Here is an 11,364-nt window from a genome sequence, read left to right as displayed (position 1 = left end):
TCCTCCGCCGAGCCGCGGCGGGAGTGGGGGCTGCGACTGGGACCCTGGGCTCGCCCGACCCGACAGCGCCCGGGAGCCCAGATCCAAGCTCCATCCAGCTCGGACGCTCATCACACCTCGCCCGAGCTCCCACCACGGACTGCGAAGTCGGCGCGGTGCGGGGCCCCTGCCCGCCCGCTGCGATCTCGATCCCCCTGGCCCGCATCTCCGAGCAAGTACCGGGAGCAGGGACGCGGCTGCTGGGAGGCAGGGAGGACGGGGCACCGCAGGCCGGGGGCGAGTCCCGAAGTGCGAGAGGGACCCGGGAGATGCCAGCGCTCGGTGTGCCTGGCTGGCGGACAGGGTCGGCGGAGTTGAGGTGCGCGGAGGGCGGAGGGGACCTGGCCGAGCCCCGTCACTGCGCGGTGGGCGCAGGGTCTGGGCGCCTCTGCCCACCGGGTTTCTCTGAGTCGCTGCCCCTGGAACGGGGAGCGCGAAAGGGGATGACTTGAGGCGCGCACCGTACAGAGGGTGGAAAACCTGGTCCCTTGCCTCCTCAGCAGGGAAACTAAGGCTCCGAGACCTGCGGAGAACCGGACCCTTTTGATGCCCCCGAAGGGACGCATCGTTCCGGACTTTGGTGTCACGGCTGCACCTCTGTCCTTGTGCAGGCGGGAGTCTGAGCACCTCCCAGCTGCTTGGCTCGAGCGCAGAGTCGGAGAACGGGGCCCCGAGAAACATCAGTCGCAGAGTCCATCTCTTTCCCGCACCCCACTCTCCCTTGGGCTTTGTTAGACCGAGGTCTCCCGAGGCGGAGAGCCGAGCCGGCGACCGCTTCTCCAGCCCCCCGACCTCGCTCGGCTGTGGCCCCGGGCCCGCCCTCGTCGGTTCCCAGCCTCTGGCCCTGTTTCCCTGGCTTCGGAGACCCGCCTCCGCACCCCCACCCCCGCTCGCGTCCCCACTCGGTCTGCGCCTGCAGGCCCCTCCAGCCCCTCCTCCCGCTAACGTGGCTCTGGGACCCGGTCCCGGCCCAGACTCTGCTACCCGCCCCTCTCGGAGCCCCGGATCCAGTGAGGGGGAGACACGTCGAGCCCCTGGCCCCAGGCCCACCTCATGCGAGGCTCTAGACACCTGGATTAGCCTCGCTGGGGGCTGGGTGGGAGGGAGGGAAGGTGTGAGCCTGGGGCTGTGAGCGGAGGGTGGAAAGGCGGTGGAGATGCGAACGCGCCCGTTCTGCGAGGCTCCTCGGCGCGCCCCCCGCTCCCCCAGAGGAAGGTGTGCTGGGGCGGGCGACCAGCCAGAGGGCTTCCTGCTATTGTCCCTAGCCCGGTCTCCCCTTCTCCATCCCTTCCCCAGCCCCCGCTAGACTCAGGCTATGACCCTAGCCACTCCCCAGAGGTGGCTGCAGGGCCAGGAGGAGAGAGAAGGGCTGTTTCCTCTGCCCAGCCAGGGGAGAGCCTAGGAGGGGGAGAGAGAGCCGGCCAGGCCTCCCGGTTCGCTTCTGAAACAGCTGGGATTGGTCTGCCAGGGTCAGCCTTTCTCCAGGCTGCTCAACTGCTGCTCCCCCAAAGCAGCTATGGAAAGCCCTCTTAAAGATGTGTCATAGTTAAGTCTAGGGGGCCCATGCAAAGGCCAACCAAGTGTTTTTAGAGGCTGGACCTAGGCGGGGGGTGGGGTGGAGAGAAATTGGGTGTGAAGGACGCAGGGCCTGCTCTGGGAAGAAGGAAGGGGCTGGGGGTGCTTGCTATCAGCATTTTGCCTAGAAATGAAGAGCATGTAAATGAGATGCAAATTAGCCTCTATTGTCCCCAGCTAGGGCGCTTTTGCTAAGAAGGCTGCTGGATTCTGTGGGAGTGGTCCTCGTGCCCCACACACTCTCCCTGTCATCCCTTTCCCAAGACTGGTCTTGCAGTTCCAGGAGTTCATGGCTAGGGACAAGCCCCAGGCCCTGCCCTCCCATCCCTGGGCATGAAGGGCCCAGCACCTTTGTAACTAAGCTCAGCGTCAACACACACACACACACACACACACACACACACGCACACACGCACGCACACACGCACGCACGCACACACGCACTCTCCAGGGCAGCATCACCCCTATCCTAATCTCAGTAGACTTCTCGTGAATTTTCACATTTACTTTTAAGGCATGTGGCGAGGAGCTATAACAGTCTCTTCCTCCTCTGTCCCTCCTCCCATCAGGTCGGAGATCTCCTATCTCCCTCAAACCCCTACGGGAGTCACCACACCAGGTAAGGAGAGGGCAGCGGCTCCTGAGGGCTGGGGATGGAAGCTGAGCTGGCCTGGGAGCAGGAAGAGGGTCTGGCCATTCTCCCCACTTGCCAGAGACCAAAGTTGTTCCCTGGGTGAAGATACCAGTTGCCCAGGGCAACTTGGGAGGGGTGAGCAGGAGGGGGAGGTGAGGAGACAAGCTGTGTCCCTCTCTCTTCCCCTGGGAGCGTCAGCATCCGGAAATGTGGGGGCGGGGAAGGGAGGTCTGGACTTCCAGCACCAGAGGGTACTTAGCCAGCTGACTGCCCCAACCCTGGGGAGGGGGTCATCATTAGTCGTTCCTACCCCTTCCCCTCCTCCAGTCTCTTGAGACCTTGTCTGACGTCAGCCTCCCCACCAGTGACGCTGGGTCGGGGGTGGGGTACACTTCAGTCCTGGCTCCAAGAGTGGAATCGTTGGGAAGATGGACTAGGCTGAGCCTGGAAGCCCAGGGTCTCTTCTTCAGGGGTCATGGCAGGATGGGCAGCCGAGGATCGGTGGAGGGAAGCTGACCGTTCACGGAAAGGGTCCCCACCCTTCCTGACCTGATTGGGGAGCCTGCACAGCCCCTCACTTCAGGGGAAGGAAGGCGGGGAGCCAGCGCACACGTCCCACTGTGGGCCCAGCCAGAGGGGAGGCTCGTCCCTTCCACCAGACCCATCTTCTCCTGGACTTTGGGCCACCCTTGCTTGCCGGTCATTGAATGACTTATACTTCCACTTGGAGGCAGCCCGAAGAAGGAAGGGAGACATGGGTACCCATCTCCTCACCAGTGACACCCCTTCTATCCCTGGCTCCTCATAGGGGGTGGGTCTGCCCTTCCCCTCCATCAAGCATAAGCACTGGTTCTTAGGAGCCAGGGAGGGGGCTAGAGAGGCTGGGAGGGGGCACAGTGGTCGGGCAGACAGCTGCAGCCAGAGCTAAATTTAGCCTCTGATCTGGCTTTGATGCAGATTCATTTTTGGCTAAGACAGCACAGCCCCCCTCCCTACCCTGCTTCTCCCTAGCAATGGGAAAGGCCGCCAAAGCATGAGCTTAGACCAGGACAGTGACCCCTAGGCTGTTCATTCTTCCTCAGCCCTAGACAGGATTGGGGCTGCCTCACAGCCGCCTCCTCCTGTGTGCAGCGGGCCTTGCTCCCAGGGTGCCGTGGGGTCTGGGGGAGAGGCAGACATGGTGCCCTCTTTCTCCTCCCAGTGCCAAGAAGTCACTATTTATAATTTTAAGGCTTTGGTGTCTAATTATAGCCGAGAAGGGGTTAGCAAGAGGGGGGCCAGGAGGTGTCACCTACCATGTGTCCCAGGCCCAGTCAGGAGAAAGGAGGGAAGGCTGAGTGAGGAGACTGGGAGGGGGCGCAGGCGTGTCCTGTCCTTACCTGGGGTCATGCAGAAGGGCCTCGCACAAGCCAGTTGGGGCCAGTTGGAGCGGGAAGGGCCTTGAGTGACAGTGACAGTCGTTGGGACTGAGGCAGTGCCAACGGGCGGGTTCTTTCCCCAACTCCACAGGGTCTTCTGGGGATAGACCAGGGAGGAGCCCGCCCGCTGCAAGGGTGGAGGGAATCTGGCCCCTTCCCCAGCTCTCCTCTGCGTCCCCTTTTAGGGCCGGCATATGGGTGAGGGGGCACCCCCTGGGGCCTGAGCTGCCCCGCACAGGATGCCCCGCGCCCCCCGCTTCATGCCCTGGCTGCTGCTGCTGCTGCTCTCACTGCCACACACCCAGGCCGCCTTTCCCCAGGACCCCCTCCCGCTGCTGACCTCTGACCTGCAAGGTGAGTGCCCGGTCCGGGCCGGGTGTGTGAGCTTAGCACTTGGTCTCGGCAGTTGGGCAGTTGGACACCAAGGCTCCCTGTGTGGGAGGCCAGGTGCGGGAAGGCTCCCGCCCGAGGAGGCTCAGAGCTGACGGCCAGCGGAGGGGAGCAGACAGGCAGGGTGAGCTGGCGCCTCAGGTCAGTTGCTTCTCGACCCTGAGTCGACTCGCTTCACTTCGAGGCAGCTGGGTAGTTCAGAACACGGGCTCTCAGCAGACCAGACCTGAGCAGGTGCAAACCCCGCTCACTAGCCGTGTGACCTTGGTCAAGTTATTTACCCTTTCTTCTCAGTCTCCTGAACTGCAGAATGAAGGTGATAATAATATTCTTCCTCGCGGACTTATTTAGGGGTTAGGCGAGGTAATACACGTACAGTGCCGAGGACGCTGTCTGGCGCAAAGTGAACGCTTCTTACGCGTTTGCCATTGTTACTGGTGACAAAAGGAAGGCTTGGGACCAGTTCAGCGGCACCCAGTGCCTCTCACCGCCCTCTCCACCACTCGTACCGCCACTCGGCCCACGTCCCGCCAGGATGGAAGCCGTCGACGCACTTTTTCTGAGAACTTTCTGTATTTGCAGGTTCCCGTGACATACGTAGGATTCAGAGTGATTTTAAGGATAGAGGAACTGCAGTCGGGTTACTGGGGCAGACAGGAGAAGCAAACGCTTCCATGTGCCAGACGCAGTTCCAAGCACTGTGCGAAAGCGTCTGCCCCCAGCTCTGGGCTCCCTTCGGCTCTGATGACTGTGGGTCCAGGGACCAGGCCGGGTGGATGCTGGAGTTTGTCAGAGGAGGCAGAAGCCTTGGAGGGTGGAGGCGGCCTGTGAACAACCATGAGGGAAGGGCGCAGAGAGAGGGCTGGGGGCAGTGGGGTGAGTGAGCGCGCCAGCCGGGTTGGTGTTCATCCATCATGAGAGCAAAAGGGAATCGCTAGTCCTAAGGCAGCTCCAAGAAGGGACTGGGCTCAGCCCTGGAGTCAGACAGACTGGGATCTGAATCTTGTTCCAAGCCAAATGAGTAACGCAAATGCCTGATGGGCTTTAAGCTCCAGGCTCCCCATCTGTGAAAAGGGGCCAATGCTAGTGTCTGCCTCTTGGGGCTGTGGTATTTAACGAGACAGTGCATCTAGGGTGTAACACAGTGCTCGGCAGAGTTAAGTGCTCAGAGTTAGCTAATACCATTTGTGTTAATAGCTTAATTAATACCTCACGGCTCATCTCATATACCCACTATGTTTGCGGCTGGGTTCCATCTGGTTGGGGAGGGGGTCGTGGGAGCGTGTGGTGTCACGGCTGGCCCTAGGCACGAACCTCTCTGTGCCTTCTAGGTACCTCCCCATTATCCTGGTTCCGGGGCCTGGAGGATGACGCCGTGGTTGCAGAACTTGGGCTGGACTTTCAGAGATTCCTGACCTTGAACCGGACCTTGCTAGTGGCTGCCCGGTAAACTGGCTGTGGCACAGTTGTGGGGTTGCCCTGCAGGCTGCTGGGTAGACGTGGGACCTGCATGGCCACTGCATGATCTTGCAGGGGACACATGAGGTGTCCAAGCCATGGGACATGGACGTGGTGGGGCCCAGAGCACAAATGCCAAGGCACGGGGTAAGGGGGAGGGAGGGGGCAGGCGGTCTGCACTGGGCAGCTGAGCATGGGCAAGGGAGGGGCTGAGGAGCTCAGGTGGGGTGACCTGGCTGCGCTCCGGTCTCTCTTTACCTGTTCCTTCAGGGACCATGTTTTCTCCTTCGATCTTCAAGCTCAAGAAGAAGGAGAGGGGCTGGTCCCCAACAAGGTGAGGGGCTGGCCACGGGGAGGAGGCTGTGGACGGAGGGTCTAAGGGGTCGCGGGGGTGGGAAGCAGAGTCCAGAGGAGCGTGATGGGGGGGGTCCAGCTGCCCTGTGACTGGCGCTCATCCTCTCTCCCGTCAGTATCTCACATGGAGGAGCCAGGACGTGGAGAACTGTGCCGTGCGGGGGAAGCTGACGGTGAGGGGCGGGACGAGAATTTCGGGGGGCGGGGAGGGGGGGAGATCACCCCGCCCCGGGGGCTCTATCCAAGCGGTCCCCAACACTGCCTGATTTCCCACCCAGTTCTCTCATCTCATTTTCAGAGGAAAATGTGCAGGAAAGAGAATTAATGATTTTAGCTCCCTCGACGAGCCTCACAGAAAAGAAAAGCGAGGCTCGGACAGGAGGCCGCAGGGCTGTCCAGCAGCTTTGCTGGGGCTGTGCCCCACGCGGCTCCGCCTGGCTCAAGGGGGGCGGCCTTACTTCCTGTGACCCCCTGTCCCAGGGACCCCGTGACTGACCTTTTTTGGGTTCCCTAGGACGAGTGCTACAACTACATTCGCGTTCTGGTCCCCTGGGACTCGCAGACGCTCCTGGCCTGTGGGACGAACTCATTCAGCCCCGTGTGCCGCAGCTATGGGGTGCGAGGGCGGGGCGGGGGCGGGGCCGGATGGGAGTGGGGAGGGACCAGGTGTGCAGTGGGTCTGGTGGGTGGGGACAGACCCGTGGGAGCGGAGGAGTGGGAATGCCCAGAGTGTGGGGGTCCAGAAAGAGTGGGGGAGGAGGCAAGGGGACAGGAAGTGGGTTATGGAGCCAGACTCCCCAAGACCCCAAGGGTTCCAAGACCTGCTCCCTCTGCCTCCAGATATCGTCGCTGCAGCAGGAGGGCGAGGAGCTGAGCGGGCAGGCTCGATGCCCCTTTGACACCGCGCAGTCCAACGTGGCCGTCTTCGCAGGTGGGCACCTGGGCATGTGAGAGCAGGCCTGTGGCTGGAGGGAGCACCCCGTAGGCCCCCTCCCAATTTGTGCCCTCCCAGCCCTGTGCTTCTGAGTGGAGGGTTGAGGCGGGGCCAGGATGCAGGTCCCTGAGCCTCCCCTGACCCCGGCCACCCACCCCTCCAGAGGGCAGCCTGTACTCGGCCACAGCTGCGGATTTCCAGGCCAGCGACGCTGTCGTGTACAGAAGCCTTGGGTCTCAGCCTCCGCTCCGCTCCGCCAAGTACGACTCCAAGTGGCTCCGAGGTCAGGGTGGGCCTGGGGAGGGAGGCTGCTCGTGGGGAGGAGGCTGGCGGGGAGGGCTGAGGCAGGGAGCAGGCGGCCAGTGGTGGCCATGTGCACGTGGGTGGAGGGGCGAGGCTGTGCGGGGCCAGAGTTTCTGAGCAGGTGTAGATACCCTTCCATGCCCTTTCCTGTCACCCCTCCTCAGAGCCGCACTTCATCCATGCCTTCGAGCATGGCGACCATGTCTACTTCTTCTTCCGAGAGGTCTCTGTGGAGGATGCTCGGCTGGGGAGGGTAAGGAGCGGGGAGCAGGGGTGGGTAGCGGGAGGGTTCTGCTGGGTCCTTGGGAGGCAGTCCGGGGACCATCCCTGGCCCTGATCTCCACAGCACAATCCCCTGGACCCTGAGCCCCCACCTTGGAGTAGCCCCCAGCCTTCTGCCCCCACATCCTGCTGTGTCCCTGGTCTGTGGCCCAGACTGAATCAGCGTAGCACATGCTTCCTTTGCTGCGTCTCTAACCTTTGTGTCCCGGTGCTCTAACTGCCGCGTTCCTCCCGCCCGCTGGCCCCGAGGCCATCTCTCACTGGTCTCCTTGTCCCCCAATCTTCAGGTGCAGTTCTCCCGTGTGGCCCGCGTGTGTAAGCGTGACATGGGCGGCTCACCTCGGGCCTTGGACCGCCACTGGACATCCTTCCTGAAGCTGCGGCTCAACTGCTCTGTCCCTGGGGACTCTGCCTTCTATTTTGACGTCTTACAGGCCTTGACTGGGCCCGTGGACTTGTTTGGCCGCTCTGCCCTCTTTGGGGTCTTCACCACCCAGACCAATAGGTTGGTACTAGACTAACCGATGTGGCCTGATCTGTCCCCTGTCCCACCAGCGTCCAAGCTCCCCTCCCCAAACTTACTGATGGTGTTAGAGCAGGGAAGCTCCAGTCAGAGCCAGTGGCTGTTCTGCCACCTTTTTTCTCCCAGCAGGGCACCCAGGGCACTGCCCCACCCTCTCAGGCTCCACCCCCCAGCATGGCACCCAGGGCACTGCCCCACCCTCTCAGGCTCCACCCCTTAATATGGTGCATGAAGGGTGGCTGCCAGGGCTCACCTGGAAGGAGCTCTGCTGTCCCTTCCGACACTTCGCCTTCTCTGGCTCCCTCAGCATTCCTGGCTCTGCGGTCTGCGCCTTCTACCTGGATGATATTGAGCGTGGGTTTGAGGGCAAGTTCAAGGAGCAGAGGAGTCTGGATGGGCCGTGGACCCCTGTGTCTGAGGACAGGGTCCCCTCCCCCAGGTACCCAGGATGGAGGTGGCTTTTGTGGGGCAGAATGGAGCAGTGTCTGCTCCCAGGATGGGACTGTAAGGAAAGGGGAAGGTGTCCAGGGCCTGGGAAGTGCTGTCATGGGTTGGCAGTGGGACTGGCGAGCTGCACCTGGGAAGGGAAACCAGGGTGCGCGCTTGTGGAGGGGGAGCCAGGGCTGCCAATCATGTCTAGGGGCAGTGGGGGATGGGGCAAAGAGCCTGACTCCAACCGGCTCCCTCCCTGAGGCGGCCCCCTCCCGCTGTGTCCACCAGGCCAGGATCCTGTGCCGGAGTGGGTGTAGCTGCCTTGTTCCCCTCTTCCCGAGATCTCCCTGACGATGTCCTGACCTTCATCAAGGCTCACCCACTGCTGGACCCCGCTGTGCCACCGGCCACCCGCCAGCCTCTGCTCACCCTCACCAGCAGGTACGGGGCTGTAAAATGCTGACCACTGCCCTTCCCTCTCAGCCGCTTCTCCTTTGACCCCACAACGTAAATCACATTGGCGGGAGGAAGGACCCGTGGGAATGGAAGGAAGGGAGCGAAGAAGGAAACCCTGGGCTAGGGGAAGGGCCCGGGCTGGGTTCCAGGACACGCGGGCTGTCCTTGGAACATGCAAGCATCTACTGGTCCCCTTGCCCTGACCCGAGGCCTGTCCCTCCAGGGCCCTACTGACCCAGGTAGCCGTGGATGGTGCGGCTGGTCCCTATGGCAACACAACAGTTCTGTTCCTCGGCTCCAACGATGGGACAGTGCTGAAGGTGCTGCCCCCAGGGGGGCAGCCTGGGGGCCGCGAGCCCATCCTATTGGAAGAGATTGATGCCTACAGCCCCTCCCGGTGAGGACAGGCCCCCCCGCGGAGCAGGGGTGGGACGTGAGGTGGTAGACAGGGATGTGGGGATGGGGTGGGAGCTCCAGCGTGGGTTTCTGCAGCTATGGGATACAGAGAGGGGCTTGGTGAGAAGCCGGACCGTGCGGTGGCGTGGCGTGGTCACTCCGGAAGCCCAGCCCCGTGGGCTGCACTCAGCTGCTTGTGCACCTCCCCAGGGAAACAGGACCCTCACCAGGCCTGCCCCTCTGACTCCTTCTGGCCTCACTCTAGGTGCAGTGGGAAGCGGGCAGCCCACACGGCACGGCGGGTCATAGGGCTGGAGCTGGACACTGAGGGTCACAGGCTCTTCGTGGCTTTTTCTGGCTGCATCATCTACCTCCCTCTCAGTCGGTGTGCCCGGCACGGGGCCTGCCGGAGGTGAGAGGGGCCTGGGGGCTAGGCCCTGTCTGGGTGGGCTCCCCGGGCCAGGAGGAGCTCGGGAACACGGGCTTTGGGCGTGGCAGGGAAATAAGTGTCAGGGATGGTTGGTGGGGACCTCAAGCCTCCCACAGGTGGGCAGTAACCAGAGTCAGGAATAGGCGTTGGGTGGATAGGATGGGGGCGTCGGGCTAGGAAGCTCCTGTGGGCCAGGGTGAGAGTAGAAAAGGCGGGGGAATGGAGAGGGTCCCAGCCTCGCGTGACTCAGTTTTCCCTAGGAGCTGTCTGGCTTCTCGGGACCCGTACTGCGGATGGCATAGCTCCAGAGGCTGTGTGGATATTAGGGGACCTGGTGGGTAAGTGAGGGGCCCCCAGATCGCCTGAGAAAAGAGTTGCCCACCACAAAGAGAGGAGGCTGACGGCATGGGTAGGGGACAGGGGCAAGATGCACCGCTGCATTGAGCCACCTCCATTTCCTCCTAGGACTGATGTGGATCCAGCTGGGAACCAGGAATCCATGGAGCACGGTGACTGCCAAGGTAAACAGGAGGGGAGGCTGCTGGAGCCATGGCTGCACGCGGCCCCGATGGCCGGACGCAGCCCAGGCACGGGTTTCATCTTCCTTTCTCTCTGTGGTGCAGTCAGTCACCTCCCCAGTTCTTCATGAAGCTTCCCCCAGCCCCCACCTTCACCCTCTCTCCCTTCCCATAGACGGAGCCACCGGGAGTCAGTCCGGCGCAGGGAATTCTGCTTATGGTGAGTCCTCTTGTCCCAGCTTCACCTTCCCTTGCTCGGCCCACACTTGCCCACGTCTGTGCCCACGGTAGCAGCAGACCAGCACCCTGGACACCCTGAGTCTCAGAACAGGGTTCCATCTTTCCAAATGCCCAGCATACAGCTCAGTGCTTGGCTTACAGTAGGGTGCTTAATAAATAGTTTTGAACAAGTAAATGAATGTCCTGCATGGTGAGCCCTTCCCCACACCCAGAGGGAAGTGGAGCCTGGAGTTCTGGACCTTTGGGTTCTGGGATGGGGGTGGGGTGGGGACCCACTGAACGGGTGTCAGAGGTGGAGAGCAGGAGCCTCACTGGCTCTGACCTGGTCTCTGTCACCAGTGCTTCTGGGTCCTGGCCCTTCCCCTGAGACCCCCAGCCCCCCCAGTGATGCCCACCCCCGGCCCCAGTCTTCCACTCTTGGAGCTCAGACGCAGGGTAAGGGGGCTGGCTGGGAGGGACAGGAGTGAAGTGTGGGACCCCTGGTTCTTGAAGAATCCTAAGCCCCTCACTGACCCAGTGTTCCGTGCCCACTAATACCTGTTTGGAGCCTCCCCTCCCAGAGCTGGGCGTCCCAGCGTGGCCTCCTTGCTGCTCCCGCAGTGTGGCAGTTGCTCTTGGCTTGGTCACCGGGCCAGGGGCCCAGAGCTTGTGATGGGGACTCGCGGGCCCAAGCTCTGGCCTGTGTGTGTGGGTGGTGCCATTGGCTCTGTGTGTGGAGGGGTCAGGGGAAGGGATTCGGAGGGGGAATCAAGGCTGTGTCGGAGAGAAGCTGAGCAGTAGCAGGAGAGGTGAAAGTTCCAGAACCGGCCATCCCAGCTCGCCGGCCTTGGCTGAGCCTCCCCCTCTCGGTCGGCAGGCGTGCGCCGAGACCTCCCCGCAGCCTCGGCCTCCCGCTCCGTTCCCATCCCCCTGCTCCTGGCCTGTGTGGCCGCAGCCTTCGCCCTGGGCGCCTCCGTCTCTGGCCTCCTGGTCTCCTGCGCTT

At 62.4% G+C, this 11,364-nt stretch overlaps 1 protein-coding gene across 2 annotated transcripts in view; it reads left to right on the top strand.

Moving 5' to 3' along the window:
* Positions 1 to 6: 6 nt before the first annotated feature.
* Positions 7 to 11,364, top strand: part of SEMA6C (semaphorin 6C) — a 28,072-nt gene continuing 16,714 nt past the window's right edge. For both annotated transcript variants that reach the window (XM_025038476.1, XM_015595417.2), the window contains exons 1-18: positions 7 to 211; positions 2,184 to 2,233; positions 3,852 to 4,020; positions 5,388 to 5,502; positions 5,785 to 5,848; positions 5,985 to 6,041; positions 6,383 to 6,484; positions 6,709 to 6,799; positions 6,966 to 7,085; positions 7,270 to 7,358; positions 7,675 to 7,892; positions 8,218 to 8,349; positions 8,631 to 8,783; positions 9,022 to 9,195; positions 9,460 to 9,606; positions 9,885 to 9,962; positions 10,090 to 10,145; positions 10,318 to 10,362. In XM_025038476.1, the coding sequence (XP_024894244.1) occupies positions 3,906 to 4,020; positions 5,388 to 5,502; positions 5,785 to 5,848; positions 5,985 to 6,041; positions 6,383 to 6,484; positions 6,709 to 6,799; positions 6,966 to 7,085; positions 7,270 to 7,358; positions 7,675 to 7,892; positions 8,218 to 8,349; positions 8,631 to 8,783; positions 9,022 to 9,195; positions 9,460 to 9,606; positions 9,885 to 9,962; positions 10,090 to 10,145; positions 10,318 to 10,362 (1,756 nt within the window). In that variant the 5' untranslated portion in view covers positions 7 to 211; positions 2,184 to 2,233; positions 3,852 to 3,905. The remainder of the gene's footprint in view (positions 212 to 2,183; positions 2,234 to 3,851; positions 4,021 to 5,387; positions 5,503 to 5,784; positions 5,849 to 5,984; positions 6,042 to 6,382; positions 6,485 to 6,708; positions 6,800 to 6,965; positions 7,086 to 7,269; positions 7,359 to 7,674; positions 7,893 to 8,217; positions 8,350 to 8,630; positions 8,784 to 9,021; positions 9,196 to 9,459; positions 9,607 to 9,884; positions 9,963 to 10,089; positions 10,146 to 10,317; positions 10,363 to 11,364) is intronic.

Source organism: Pteropus alecto, unplaced genomic scaffold (assembly GCF_000325575.1).
Source record: "Pteropus alecto unplaced genomic scaffold, ASM32557v1 scaffold106, whole genome shotgun sequence".
Taxonomy (NCBI): domain Eukaryota; kingdom Metazoa; phylum Chordata; class Mammalia; order Chiroptera; family Pteropodidae; genus Pteropus; species Pteropus alecto.
This window is presented reverse-complemented; position numbering and strand designations above follow the sequence as displayed.